This window comes from Urtica dioica, chromosome 9 (assembly GCF_054948205.1).
Source record: "Urtica dioica subsp. dioica isolate 48M chromosome 9, U.dioica_male_clone48M_v1_H2, whole genome shotgun sequence".
Classification (NCBI taxonomy): Eukaryota; Viridiplantae; Streptophyta; class Magnoliopsida; order Rosales; family Urticaceae; genus Urtica; species Urtica dioica.
The window spans coordinates 22573044-22588849 of record NC_142764.1 but is presented as its reverse complement, the minus strand read 5'-3'; the positions used below and the strand labels follow the sequence as shown (position 1 = coordinate 22588849).

The following is a 15806-nucleotide window of genomic DNA, read 5'->3' as shown; positions in this document are numbered from 1 at the left end:
TGTTAGTTAAATTTTGTGACAACAATCTTATCAAATATATTTAGTTCTATATTAGCTTGTGAATCTTGAATCTTCAATTTAGCTAGTCCCCGTGGGATCGACTCGTTCTTACGATTTATTACTATTGCGACCACGTGCACTTGCGTGTGCGAGAAAATTCGCAACAAGTTTTTGGCGCCGTTGCCGGGGAACTAGTTCTAAATTGCAATTCAACTCATAAGCTTTTATTTGAACTTTCTTTTATTTTTGTTTTCTCATCTATTTTCGTATTTCCTTGTGAAGGTGTATGCGAAAAGACGGTGAATCCAGCCTCCTACCGATCGATCCCGAAATCGAAAAGACGTGCAAACGAAACCGGAAGGCAAAACAACAAAGGATCGAGGGAGCCACAATGGCCGAGGAGCGACCTCTTCTCGACTACGTCCTACCTACCACAAATGGGTATCGTCCGGCCATTGTTAGTCCAGCCATAGAGAACCGGGGCTTCGAAATCAAAACCGGGATGATCAACATGATTCAACAAAACCAATTCGCTGGAGGCCCTACCGAAGACCCGAACGAGCATCTCGCCAACTTCAACGAGCTATGCGGCACATTCCACATCCAGAACATAAGCGTTGATGCAATCCGACTCCGCTTGTTCTCATTCTCCCTTCGCGACCGAGCGAAGATTTGGCTGCAATCCTTGCCCGCCGGCTCCATCACCACTTGGGAAGAACTTTGTGCCAAATTCCTTGCAAAGTTCTTCCCGTTCGAGAAGACAGCCCGGTTGAAGAATGCGATCCATAGTTTCGGGCAATGGGATGGGGAGTCTTTGCATGAGGCATGGGCGCGCTTTAAAGAAATGTTGAGGAAATGCCCTCACCATGGGATAGCCTTGCCGGACCTACTACAAACATTCTACTATGGTCTCCTCACCTCGACAAAGACCTTAGTTAACACCGCCGCGGGAGGCACGGTGCTAACTAAGACGCCTTCAGAATTCCATGACTTGCTTGAAGAATTGGCTCGTTCCAACGAGCAATGCCCGGTAGAAAGAAGACTCATGAAGCCCGGTCCCGCGACCGCACACGCCACCACATCCGGAGACAAATCGGAAGAGTTGAAAGAAGTGCTAGCACAAATGGCGGAGCTTAACAAACAGCTCAAAGAGATGAAAGTGGCAGCCAAGGTCACACAAGCCGCACCGGAGCCATGTTTTTGGTGTAATGGGGCTCATTTCACCGACGATTGCCCTCAAGCCAATGACGTACATGCCGAGCAAGCCAACTACGTCAACAACTACAATAACCGGGGCCAATATCACAACGCCAACAACAACTACAACAATGGAGGTCGAAACAACAATTACAACAATCAAGGATGGAGAGGACCTCAACAACAACAACAAGGGTTCGGGGACAATCAACCTTCACCGGCGTACCACAACCAAAATCAAGGGCAGCCACAACAACAACGGGGGTTCCAACCTCAACAACAACCAATTCAGCCCACGCCCAAGATCGAGCCAAATGACATGTTCCTAGCATTCATGAATAGGACAACGGCAATCATGCAAAATCAAGAAACCGCGCTCCAAAATCAAATGGCGTTGATCCGGAACATCGAAACACAAGTGGGTCAAATTGCTCAAGCTCAAAGCAATAGACCACAAGGGAACCTTCCAAGCAACACCAACGTCAACCCGAAGGACCAATGCAACGCAATCACTCTTCGCAGTGGGTTAGTGGTTGAGAGTTCAAACAAGGGGAAAGAAAAAGAAGGAGACGGCGCATCATCATCAACGCCACCACCGCCCATGCCTACCTCATCGACTCCTTTGCACGCCCCCGTGCCATTTCCTCAACGACTCAAGAACAACAAGCTCGACGAGCAATTCGGGCGGTTTGTTGAGATGCTCAAACAACTCCGAGTCAACATTCCGTTCGCCGACGCCATTGTACAAATGCCGAGCTATGCGAAGTTCATGAAAGACATCCTCTCCAATCGGCGCCGGATCGACGATTGTAGCACGATCACACTTTCCGAGGAGTGCAGTGCTATAATCCAAAGGAAGCTTCCACCAAAGATGAAAGATCCGGGAAGTTTCACCGTACCATGCGCCATAGGGGACCTCTACTTCGAGAAGGCGTTGTGTGACTTGGGAGCTAGCATCAACCTCATGCCATTCTCCATCTTTCAAAAGCTTGGCATCGGAGAAGTGAAATCCACGCGAGTGACGCTCCAAATGGCGGACCGATCTATCAAATACCCAAGAGGCATCATCGAAGACATCCTTGTCAAGGTGGATAAGTTCATCTTCCCCGCCGATTTCGTGGTGCTAGACATGGAGGAAGACACAAATATCCCTATCATATTGGGAAGGCCATTCCTAGCTACCGGAGGAGCCTTGATCGATGTCCAAAAAGGCGAACTCAAGTTAAGGGTGCAAGATGAGGAAGTCGTCTTCAACGTCTTCAAAACCATGAAATACCCGAAAGAAAGCGACGACATATTCCGGGTCGATTTTTGTGAGGCGGTCATTGACGACTATTCTTGCCGCTCGGATGAGCCCCTTGAGGTATGTCTTCTTAACTCGTGTGATTCCGCTAACGAAATTGTTACTTGTGCAGCCTTAGAATACGCGAATTACATGGATGGGTTCGAGCCCAATAGAAGGAAGTATTTCGAGGAGCTAGGAGAAAGCCCGAAGCCACGCAAACCATCCATCGAGGAGCCTCCGGAGATCGAGCTCAAGGAGCTGCCTTCTCACCTCCGCTACGCATTCCTTGGAGCTGAGAAGACTCTCCCGGTCATCATATCCGACCACCTCACCGGTGAGCAAGAAGACAAGTTGTTGCGAGTGTTGCGATCCCATGTGCCGGCAATTGGATGGACTCTTTCCGACATCAAAGGAATTAGTCCATCTTTTTGCACGCATCGCATCCTCATGGAAGACAACGCCCGTCCCTCCATTGAACATCAACGAAGGCTCAATCCGGCAATGAAGGAGGTGGTGCGCAAAGAGATATTGAAGTGGCTCGACGCCGGAGTAATCTACCCAATCTCCGACAGCTCGTGGGTTAGCCCGGTCCAATGCGTCCCAAAGAAAGGAGGAATGACGGTGATTCGAAACGACAACAACGAACTTATCCCGACTCGCACCGTCACCGGCTTCCGAATTTGCATGGACTACCGAAAGCTCAACACCGCCACCCGAAAGGATCACTTTCCGTTGCCCTTCATCGACCAAATGCTTGACCGCCTTGCCGGCCACGAATATTATTGCTTCCTCGACGGCTACTCCGGATACAACCAAATCGCCATCGCCCCCGAGGATCACGAGAAGACAACATTCACGTGTCCGTATGGCACATTTGCCTTCCGGCGAATGCCCTTCGGCCTATGCAACGCACCGGCTACATTCCAAAGATGCATGATGGCCATCTTCTCCGACATGGTCGAGCGCACTATAGAGGTATTCATGGACGACTTCTCTGTTTTCGGTGCTACTTACGACGTTTGCCTCGAGAATTTGTCCAAGGTGTTAGATCGATGCGTGGAAGCCAACCTCGTGCTCAATTGGGAGAAATGCCATTTCATGGTGAGAGAAGGGATTGTTCTAGGCCATCGGGTCTCCGCACAAGGGCTGGAAGTAGACCGAGCAAAGATTGCCACGATCGAGAAACTACCTCCACCAATCTCGGTCAAAGGTGTGCGGAGCTTCTTGGGGCATGCGGGTTTCTACCGGAGGTTCATCAAAGACTTCTTGGGGCATGGACGTCTCACCAACACCAATATTACGCCCCCCCTCCCGATGCTAGTGCCGGTGTCTATCCCGACGTTCCCGTCTACCCGGCGTACCCACAACGCCTCATGGAGCCATATCCCCTCTATTTTCCATGGGTGCCAAGCCAAGACGTTCCTCACGATGACAACGATGACGAGGACGAGGACGACGAGGAGTATGACGGGAACGAGTAGGGGAGTTCGACCACCCCCGCGAGGTATGTACTTTTCTCCCATTCTATCTACATTGAGGGCAATGTGTGTTCTAAGTTTGGGGGGGAAAGTTTTTCTTGTCTTGCGGGATGTGTTTGTACATAGATCGGATGGTTAATTTCATTTTCTTGTGTAGTTTCTAGTAGAATGTATGTTCATTTGCCAATGATCCACTTGTGATAGCCAATGATATTAAAATCTTCAATCATGGATAGTGAAAATAGACCCATGTGCTACCTTGTGTGAAAGAAGTTTAGTGAGGTAGGTTGTTGCCGACACTAGACCTAGAATTTTGTATGTCTCGAAGCTTAGGAAACCTTGAGGAGTAGTCTAGCCGAATGTTTGAAAGAGAACACCGAACACACTAGAACCTTCTCCGATCTCTAATCGAAGCGAAATTAGGTGCACATCGATCTAGCGAGGATGATTTAGGCATTAGGTATAGCCCGTCAAGCCAAAAAGCCAACCCATGTTTGTTTATCCTTTAGAACCCACTCACAAAAGGCCAAACACTATCCATTCTCGATACTTAGTTAGAAAAAGCCGAGCCGATGATTCGAAAATCCCACAAAGAACCCCATTGACTTTAGCGACTTTTGAGTGACATGAGTGAATTTTTTCTATTTTATGACTTGCTCTCCGACTAGTCTCTATGTGTTTTATAGTCCGCTAGACACCACGCCGGTCATTAGTATTTTTAATTCTATTGTTATATACCGTTTCAAAAAAAAAAAAAAAAAAAAGAAAAAAAAAAAAAAAAAAGAAAAAAAAAAGAGAAAAAAAAAAACAATAAACAAAAAGGAAAAGGAAAAAGAAAAATATATCTGAAAAAAAAAAAAAAAAAAAAAAAAAAAAGAGAGAGAAAAATGTGTTATGTTGGCGTGGTGTTCTATGTCTTAGAGACTTGTCGTGTGTTTTTGTTGAGTCGAAGTTTGGGGGGGAAAAACAAGGGAAATAAAAACACTAAATGTGGGGATGGGTGAGTGAGTGAACTTCATGAGAGGGTTGTATGTTTGGGTGAGATTTGAGTCGCTAAAGTTGATGTTCAAGCCACTAAAATTTCCTTTCCGTACCTTTGACCTTACCTTGAACGTTACAAGCCTTTAAGACCTAATTGACGAGCTAGAAACGAGGTGTGCACATTAGTAGAGAGAAGAGAGAAGAGGGGGCATATGGTTGTGTCAAATTGAAACTAATTCTTATTCATTTTCAATTTTGTGTTCTCTTGATGACGGTTGGAAAGACTACGAGGCTAGGATTCCGAAAGTTCACGAGATGGTAAGCATTGTAAAATAGGTCTAAGGTGACATGAGCTTACAAGATTGCTTTCACATTTGGTAGTCGGTTTAAAAACTTGAAAAGGTGGGTCCTCATGTCTATTGCAATTTGAGCTGAGGCATTGACAAGTGTTTGAGGCAATTTTTGAGCATTAGAATTCTATCCACATAGTTTATCTGTCTTTCTTCTTTCTCTTGGTTCGTGAGTGTTTCATTTTCTTTTGTTACTTGGGGACAAGTCACGGTTTAAGTTTGGGGGGATTTGATAGGTGCGTTAATCACGCGTAAACTCCTATCTCCCGAGCTTAAATCCAACGAGTTCTCAAGGATTTTGATTATCTCTAGAGTGTTTTTGATGGATTTTCAGGTCTATATGGGTTTTACTAGTGTTTGGGGTCTCAACATGGAAAAATATGCTAATCGGAGTCAAAACGGAGCAAAAAACGAAGAAAAGAAGCGTCAAAAACATTTTTGACAACTCCGCGCGCCGCGAGGTCCATTTCGCGCGCCGCGCGGAGTGGGAATTTTGCAGCAGAAAGCCACAGAGTCCTACGCGCGAACCGCGCGGAAGCAAAATGAGGGACCGCGCGGCGCGCAGAAACAGGCGCGCGGCGCGCGGTCATTCTGGCAGGCCTCGTTTGCTTCGATTTTTGTAGCGAATCTCAGCCATTGGATGAGATTGGAAGGCTTAGATTGCTCCGAAAACAAGACCACTAAACCCTAAAAAAGACCAATACTTTAAGAAGAGAGAGGGCAAGGGTTTTAGGGTGTGCTATCAAGAACAACTTTTCATTTTTCTCTTAGTTTTTCATTAGTTTTTCCAAAATTCCAGACTTGTTCATATTTTTGTGGCTCCAATTTGAAGAGAAGGAGAGAGCTGCAGAATTCTACCATTGCTACATTCCTACTCAAAGTGTTCTATTCTCTAAACTCTTATATTTTTAATTCAAGTTCTACATATGCTTATGATGTTTCATGGTGTGTTGTTCTTGTGTTCATATTTAAGCATTTTCATTGTTATGGTTATTAATATGAACTAGTCTCATGTAGGGCTATGGTGTAGCGGGTTCATTACGATGTAGGATTCAAGATATTAGATTTGTTAGGTTGTTGTTTTTCTCATCACTTTTTACTTAATCCACAACTATGCTTAATGCTTGTATGAATGTCATGAACTCATGCTTATTTTATATTCAACTCTAATGCTTGAGAAAGATTAGGTTGTTGTGTTTTTGTGTGGGTTACTAGAATTCATTCCTAGGCTAGATATAGCTAGGTTGTTCTAGACTCGTGATAATACTCTTGTTCTTTAATGCTAGCCGTGCTTGTTAGGAGTTGAGATCGAGAGATGATATTCCGGTATCGGTTTAGGTTGTTAGATGCTTGAGAGAGATCTATCAATTCGATTAAAGTGAGTATGAGTAGTGAAAAGTGTGAATTCCAATAGCTTATTTCTTTTCTTAGTTCAGCGAATCCAAGTTATTTTATGAACCCGTGAACCATAGCCCTTCCCTTTGTCCAATAGAAATTTTGTGCACCAAGTTATTTAATTTTGTGACGTGTTAGTTAAATTTTGTGACAACAATCTTATCAAATATATTTAGTTCTATATTAGCTTGTGAATCTTGAATCTTCAATTTAGCTAGTCCCCGTGGGATCGACTCGTTCTTACGATTTATTACTATTGCGACCACGTGCACTTGCGTGTGCGAGAAAATTCGCAACACCGTCAAGAGCCCAGTAGGCGCGGACGTCCTAATGAGAAGGAAATGGTACCACTAGTGGATCCCAGACAAAACGAAAACTCTAGGCCAGCGGAAGACGGCTGCTCGAAGCCTGAAGTTGGTCTCTTGCCATTCCGGAGGATAGAACAGAGAAATGTATGACCTTGCGGAGTGACAAGTCTTAGCTAGGATGTGATCACACATTATGCATGCTATAGAATTAGCGGTAATGGCATCCTGCATTCTTACGTGATTGTTTGCACGTCACATGGCTCTGCATTAGATGTTTTCTTTCATAGGTTAGACTCCCGCTTACTGAGTCAATCGACTCATAGCTTTATGACCCTTGGTAATGTAGATAAGGGAAAAGCTTGTAAGCGGAAAACGAGACCGAAGACCGAGACCGAGCGCGTATTGCCTTGACCTATGGGCTATGGGGTTTTTTTAACCGGGGGTTAGTATCTTTTGTTAAAACATTCCGGAATGTATTTGTATAGGAGTCGTTATAAGACTCTAAGTTATAAAAGCGAAAAATTTCCCCGGATTTTTGCAAACTATTTTAATATATATAAAAGTATTATGATCTATTGTTTAATATGTATGATATTGGAGTTGATCGGTCGCGGCTCGTGGGCGAGCTGAAGCTCGCGGGTCGTGACATGCAATAGAACGAGGTATGATGTGCTCGGACTTGTTAAGTCCCATATTGTAAGAAAAGTATTTACACAACACTACACACCATAGTTTCATCACGGGTAGCCACGACTTATGCGCATTACCGAAGAGTAGGCTCTTGGTAAAAGAGAGGTAAAATGGTTGTAAGCCGCTATACATGACATTAGGAATCACAGGATTTTTATAATGCTATACATCCGTTTCCAAGTGAGTCGTGTGAAGAAGAACGAGTGGGCGTACTTTTAAATTAGTTCCAAGAGAAATTATAACATGGGTGCATCTAGGGTTTTGTTGATGCACATTAAATTCATAAACCATCAGATAAATACGATGTGCACTCAATTTTCGCAAGCGTTGAGAAAATATCATGACGCTGGAAACATAATTCTAGAAAAGTAAAATGAGGCAAAGGCATATCTAACACGCTTTGGTATGTGCTACGAAATGATTGATAGTTTATCGAGTAATTGCATCTTGTTCTGTAGAGAAACAAAAAAAATTAACTTTTGTTCCGTTTGCTACAAAAAAAGATGAGTGAGAGGAAGAAATTACCGCATTAAATATACCACGATGTTTTCCCTTAGAAGATTGATCACTCAATCAGTTTATGTACGTATGCCGACACACTTCTCTTGAATATTAGTGGCACGAGAGGAACATGTCAAGGAAGATGTCATATTATGACATCCGGTGGATGTGTTGGCGTGGGGAGAGCTGACTGAAAAATAACCATATATTATTGCGGAGCCGAGTAACATTTGACTGGACTCGTTGCCAATGTATTCAATCATATAGAATATTGCATAGTGTTATTGAGTGCGTATAATTTGTCTTCTTGGTTGTACATGAAATAAGAATACTTGTTGATGACATTCCTTATTCCATGCCAAACTCGTTTGGAAAATACATTGGCATTTTCTCACAACTGCTTGTTAATGGTTTGAAAGAATTGTGGAAAACTAGAGTCAGGTTGTGAGATGGGGTCAATAACAATGAAGTATCTTAGATGCGTTTCACGTTATCTTGGAGAATCAATGATTTTCCGACATAAATTAGTTTATCAAGATGGTGTGCGGTCACAAATTTCTTGCTTGCCCAAGGTGCAAAATTTACACGTGTGCATTAGGTGATAGAAGCATTATCTTCTACTATGACCACCGTCGAGACTTACTAGATGCCCACTTGATGAGGAAAAAAATGCAAACTAGCTAGAAATGCAAGCCGCTGAACAAGTTGACTTCGAGCGGTACCGACTCGGTCATGGCTACATGTTCCTCGTATAATACCAGGCAAACATGCCGACTTTGGAGACCGACCCAAGAAAACTAATATTGACCAAAATAAATCTATGAGTTGTCCTATTTTGTACTAGTTGTCATTGAAGCACAACTTGGACATGATGTACGTAGAGAAAAATGTATAAAAATGATTAATTAGCATATTATTGCTTCTAATTTGCATCTTAAACCCCAAACTTAAACCCATAAACCATAGCTTTCCCTCCCATGACAATGGACGTTTTACGGCCACTGTGTCCTAGTCTCTCATCTTTAGTCCAACTTCTTACATGCAAGTATTTCTGAACTTCTGTATCATATTTACACTGGGAACCATGATTGCCCTCCTTCCAAATTAAATCGCATATTTTGGAAACTCACTCCGACACGTCACCATTCACTCCAAATCGTTTCTTAATGGTCTCCTGATAAGTGAGATTCATTCACACTTATCTATGACTCTTAGATAAGAATCGGAACTTGTTCTTAGTGTTTTTGATGTTATTTTGTAGTTTTTATTGCATTTTCAGGTTTGAGAGAGTATGAGAAGGTTGTGGTGCGAAAACGGGCTGAATCGGAGCTAAATCGAGCAAGTTATGGTCATTTGAAGTCAAGTCAACAAAAGTCAACAAAAGTCAACGGCGGTCAACAAGAAGTCAGCGTTTCAAGGCTGGCGCGCCGCGCCCTGGTGACCAAATTTACACCCGAGAGCTCAAGCGGCCAACGCGCAAGAGAGGCGCGGCGCGCCTTCAGAAATTCAAGAGTGGCGCGGCGCGCCTGTTATGTGGCGCGCCGCGCCAGGTGCTTTTTCACAATTCTTGGAGCTCGTCTTTTAAATCATTTTTGGCCCTTGGATCTCATCCAAGGGTCCATATTTGCTCCGAAAACCTCTCCTAAACCCTCATATACACTTATTCAAAGAAGAAAAGGCAGGCTTGACATAACACACTTTACTTTTGTTTTGAAAACTTGAGAGAGAAAGTGAGAGAGAGAAAGCTAGGGTTTGACACTCATTTTGTTCTTGAGCTTGGGAGTGAAGAAGAAGAAGAAGGAGAAGTGACAACCTCCATCATCCTCATCACCTCTATTTGTTCACCCTTAACTCTATCTCTTTTATTTATTGTCTATTTATTGCTTTGAACATCATTTATTGCTTGCAATCTATTTCTATGGAGTTTTGGTGATTACTTTAGTCTCTTGAACATTGAATATTTGTGTTTTGAATTTATTGTTTCGGTTGAGTGGATTTTTGGAGTTGGTGGTAGTATATTAATGAGAGCTTAAGTGTTTGTTTATTTTAGCACTCAATGTCTACTTATTTTATTGCTTTAATTCTTTTGTTAATTTCTATTTTGCTTTGTTTATTCATAATCATGAGTAGCTAAGTAGATTTAGGGGTGCGATGTAGTTAAGTAATTGAGTTGGTTGGTCAAACCTTTAGATTAGATTTTGTGCTTCATGGTTGGGTTGAGAGTGAAATATTATGGGTATGGGTTGTGTGTTAACGCTAATTAGAGTAGCTAACTAATTAGTGAACCTTAGACGAGTTTAGAAACCGAGAGGTAATAAACGAGTGAGCTCTACCCGTCCCATCATTAACCTTCCTAGAGCTATAGAAAGACTAGGGGGTAGATGTAGTTGATTGAAATCCCGGGCTAAATGCGGTTTTGTGTTTTAGTAGGACCCAAACCGAGAGGTGTAAGTTCGACACGTAGCTAGATTCCTAAAGACTCGAGAGAGAATTAGTGAATGTTTTAAGAAGGATTGAGACTAAATTTTACAACTCTAAACCCGAGCTTAGAATCGTACCAAGACCGACCGACTCGATGAAATAACGAAATCGCGCCCCTTCCTTTTAACTTGTGTTTAAATAGTGTTTTCACTTTTGTTTACATTTCATCGTGTTCTCAAAACAATCAAAAACCCCCATTTTTCATTTTCCATAACTCGAAAAAGAAAGCTAGTGAGTTTGCTTCGGAAATAGTCTAGAGTCCTTGTGGGATCGATATTCGTGCTTTTGCACTCTATTACTTGACGACACGTTCACTTGCGTCGTGTAGAATTTTTCTTTAGTTAAGAAAATTCCCATCATCTCCCGTTATTAGAAGCGATAATCCGCTTCTAGATTGCTTATGTTAAAACGACTTTAGATAACTTTTAGAAGTAGATTGTCACTTTTAATTAAATATTGCTTCTAAAAATTATAGGCAACGTATATTGCTTAGTTGATGTGATTTAGAAACGATCTTTTAGACATGGTGTATCATATTTTTTTTTTACGTTACTTCTATATAACCTTTTTAAAAGCAACATAGCTAACATAAAATTTAGAAAGCCAAGTGAAACGTGGCTGTTTGACTTGAAAGAAGAAGAAATCAAACGCAACCAAATACTTGCTCAACTCTGTTTTTGATTTGGAAGTGGATATCGGAAAGTGCATAGTTAATATAGGGATCATTTAGTGTATATTTCGCTCTAAGGAAGACTATTTCCAACTTTCAAGATATATATAGTTAATATAGAAAGTAGAAATCCACGCGAAACGTGATGTTAGACTTAAATAAATAATAAAATGCGACCAATTACTTGCTCAAAGCTATATTTGATTTCGAAGGCGGCCGGCTGTGATTTCAAAAACTAGATATGATAGAGATTTGCTAATAATATTGGTGTCAATCTTTTGTGTGGATCTTATGACTTATTTTGAAGATTTTGCACTGAGCATTCTCTGAATATCACCTATATATATGTATCTGCGCAATTAAAGTATGTAACAAATATCTGAAACTCCAAGCCCGTAAAGAAAATTGACACATACTCTCATCATGAATACCAAATGGTTGTGTTTTCTAATGTTTGTTGCTTTCACAACTTCCACACTATGTGTCACTTCTTCTGCCAGGAAGCTTCTGGGGCTTGCTGATCTAGTCGGAGCTTTTGGGAATCTTCTACAGGCTTCTAAACAAGCCAATTACTAACCCAAAAATAGGAATCCACGGTGGATTTTTAACGGAACATAGCTTCTGATGACAAGATAATAAACGTCCAACGACAACTAAGGAGATGTGTTTGTTGTCACGATCGTAAAAATAAAAATAAAAATAATAAATCTAAGCTATCGACTGTTTGTAATTTCAGTAATTTGTGCCTTGTTTTACAATGCTGTGCTTTCTCTTTCGCTATATTATGCGTGTTTGCAGTCATTTTTTATTGCCAAGTAAATGTGTTTTCTTACTTTGTAATAAAATAAATGTATCGCAATTATAAATAAAAGAAGTGTTTCGCGCTTCCGCCGCTACAGTCTCATCTGATCAAGTTTTGCTCTTATCATATGACTAGTTTTAAAAACGCGCGATGCGCGAGTCAGCAAACTTTTTTTTTTTAAAGTGAAAAAGAAAAATAAGTAAAATAGAGTAAGTTGAAGACTTTTAATTGTATTAAATTAAATCTAGAAAAATCGTTGTCAAGGATATTTAAAAAATAACAAAAGTTAGAAAAAAAATTCTTTTATGATTCAAAGGTTTTCAAAACACTGCATGTTTTCCTATCTTTCAGATTTCTTAGAAGTATTATGGGATAAAGAAATTTTAGGTAAGTAAAAGTTGAAGTTAAATTCTGATAAAAGAAATCAAAGTTTTTCCAAGATATCATAACATATACTCATAATAATATATGTTATTGGTATAGTATAATATAGTATTAGTAATTATGATTATAATATACATAAAAAATTATGCAAAATATATTGATGAAAGAGGGAGAAAAAAGAAAATAATATAAATAAAAAGATATACAAAATATATTGATGAGAGAGAGAAAAAAAATTAAAGGTCGGGAAAAAAAAAAGATAATGTATGTTATTTATATAGTATAATATAGTATTAGAAATTATGATTATAACATACATAAAAAAATTATACAAAATAAATTGATGTTTGGAAGGGGAAAAAAATCAAAATTGGAAGGAAAAAAAAATTTAAAACCAAAATCAAAATTGGATGGCAAAAAAATAAAATAAAATAAATCCGTCGAAAAAAAATAAAAATAAAATGGGAAGCAAAAAAAAAAAAACTGGCCGCCACGTGTCGCCTCCTGGCGCCGCCACGTGGCGGCACCACGTGGCGGCACCAGGATTGAAGTTAAAGAGGCAGTGCCTCTTATTAACTATGTTAAGGATTCATATCTGTATGTAATTAATTGGAAGTGTATAGGTCAAGGAATGAAATTATATATTTTTCTAAGTACGGATATGAAAAAAATACGAAGGGAATATTTCTTACGATAAGCGCTACGGTTATTTTTTTTTTTTGCAGTGGGATAAAACTGTGAGTATAGATCAGTCGATATGGTTGGAACGCAATTTTTTATTTTGTAATCAGAAGAATAATAAAGAACACAAAATAATCTCAATAAAACTGATGAAAATTCTCCGCCAAAATCCAAATACAATTCTCATGGTATATTTTCTTTGCCTCGATCGTCTCCGTTGTCGACTGATCACCGATGCAGCCATGATGGCTCCCATTAGGAACCATGCTTGAACTTAGAAGTATATTATCACTACTCTGGAGGTGGCGTGAAATTATTAATTTCGTCGTGTAGTTTACTAAAATTTTAAAAACACTAGTGATATCAATGTAAAATACCAAATAAAGAGTGATATCTTTTTTTATCATCCATGTTTCCCTCTCTACGGTTTTAATTTCGAAAGCTATTTATTTTCTTTTATTTACAATTAAAAATAATAATTTCACATTTTGGGTGTTTAATTATATATTATTATATTTTTGACAGTTTTTATTTATTGAATTTTAATGCTTAATTTAATAACAATAAACCAACCAATATGTTAACAACATGGGCTTACAACACAACTGTTTAAAAAAAAACATGGGCTTACAATTCTATGGGCTGGACGGGCCGAAGTAAATCAATGGCTCTATCCAATAGCTACAGAGCCTTTTATATCCTACAAATAAATAAATAATAAAAAAGCCCTGTATTTCCCAGTCCAGAAGAAGAATACCTAGCTTAGTGCCGTCGAATCAACAACACTCACTCGAAAATGGATTCCGCCGCCGCGCCGCCGCGCATTCTCAGTCAGAAAGAGACCGACATTCAACTGATGTTGGCCGCCGAAGTCCACCTCGGCACCAAAAACTGCGACTTCCAAATGGAGCGCTATGTCTACAATCGCCGCAACGACGGTAACATCAATTCTCTCTCTCTCTCTCTCTCTATCTCTCTTTCTCTCTCTGTTCGTAGCTAATCTGAGTAATGCTTTATAGGTATATACATAATAAACCTCGGAAAGACGTGGGAAAAGCTGCAGCTGGCGGCGAGGGTGATCGTGGCGATCGAGAATCCGCAGGACATTATCGTCCAGTCGGCGAGGCCGTACGGTCAGAGAGCCGTAATGAAGTTCGCGCAGTACACCGGCGCTCAGGCCATCGCCGGCCGTCACACTCCGGGGACGTTCACGAACCAAATGCAAACTACGTTCAACGAGCCGCGCTTATTGATCCTCACCGACCCACGCACAGACCACCAGGTTCGATGAATTGATTGATTGAAATTGTGGGCCTGGTCGATTTGAAGTCTGAGTCATCTGATTAGTTTGATGGATTGTTTTTTGAACAGCCCATCAAGGAAGGCGCGTTGGGAAACATCCCGACCATCGCGTTCTGCGACACTGACTCTCCCATGAGATATGTGGATATCGGAATCCCTGCCAACAACAAGGGTAAACACTCAATTGGGTGTCTCTACTGGCTCTTGGCTAGGATGGTCCTAGTCATGCGCGGCTCGATCCGAGTCGGCGTAAAGTGGGATGTCATGGTAACACTTTAAAAAGGCCAAAGACTCGATCTTTCTTCTATGTGGATATGATTAATGATTGTGGGTGTTTTTTTTTTTTTTTTTTTTTTGCACAGGTGGACTTGTTTTTCTACAGGGAGCCAGAGGAGGCTAAGTCGGGTGAAGAGGAAGAGGCTGTTGTGGGAGCTGATTACGTGATCGCCGATTACTCTGCGGGCCTCGCTTCGGAACAGTGGCCAGCCCAGATTGCCGATGCCCCGTGGCCCGCCGAGGCTGCTCCGGCCATTCCTGCTCTCGCTGAAGGTACTTGAGATCGACATTTTCACTTTTGACGCTTTGAATTTCGTTGATAGTGACAGTTCGTGTGATTGTGTGTAGGGACTGTGGCTGATGGATGGGACGCTGCACCTGCTCCAGTTCCGGTGGCGGCTGGTACTCCCTCGGGCTGGGAATAAGTGCTCGGAAAAGTTTATTTTTTGGTCAGAGTTGGATTTTTTTTTTTTTTTAACTGCTATTTATTCATGTCTCTTGGTACGAGAATTATATCATATCCAATTTTGTTGACAGGGAAACCTCTTTTTGAAGTTTTTATCTGATTCTTGCTAGTTATGTGGTGTATAGGGAAAGCAGTTTTTACTTTAATTTGAAAACTGAATATCATTGGTTAGGAATATGCGTTTGAGACTCTTTGAGCAACGTTAGTGTTTTCTTTGATTTACTTGAGCTAGTTGTGGCATAAGCCTACACAGTTTATGTCTGGTTGTTTGCTCTGGTCTCACCATGACTTTATGTATCCGTGCAGAGTTCTTTCAAAATTTGATTTTACGAAAGAAACTAGTAGAAAATGCATTCAAATTTTATCACTTTAAAATTCAAAATAAAAACTAAACCACATTTGTTAATACTTAAAACTTGCACTTAAATTAGTTTTAATTTTTTTTCTAAGTTATATGTCGGGGGAGAGAGAGAGAGAGAGGCCTCGAAAATAACTGGAGGAAAACTTGTATGTTATCCTCTTCTAAACTTCTCTGTGTATATGAGATAGAAAAAATGGC

The 15806-nt window shown here is 40.9% G+C and overlaps 2 protein-coding genes and 1 pseudogene across 2 annotated transcripts; 2 read left to right on the top strand and 1 right to left on the bottom strand.

The window, feature by feature from the left end:
* Positions 1 to 286: 286 nt before the first annotated feature.
* On the top strand, positions 287 to 5733 carry LOC149385869 (uncharacterized). Its single transcript, XM_089626432.1, has 3 exons — positions 287 to 3986; positions 5225 to 5259; positions 5626 to 5733. The coding sequence occupies exons 1-3, from the start codon at positions 287 to 289 to the stop codon at positions 5731 to 5733; spliced, it is 3843 nt and encodes a 1280-aa protein (XP_089482558.1).
* Positions 763 to 873, bottom strand: LOC149385870 (small nucleolar RNA R71; annotated as a pseudogene).
* Positions 5734 to 13939: 8206 nt separating the features above from the next.
* LOC149385868 (small ribosomal subunit protein uS2-like) lies at positions 13940 to 15447 on the top strand. The gene is made up of 5 exons (XM_089626886.1): positions 13940 to 14141; positions 14223 to 14485; positions 14575 to 14772; positions 14868 to 15054; positions 15130 to 15447. Exons 1-5 carry the CDS (start codon positions 14000 to 14002, stop codon positions 15204 to 15206), a joined length of 867 nt encoding a protein of 288 aa, XP_089483012.1. The 5' UTR covers positions 13940 to 13999; the 3' UTR covers positions 15207 to 15447.
* The last annotated feature ends 359 nt before the right edge of the window (positions 15448 to 15806 follow it).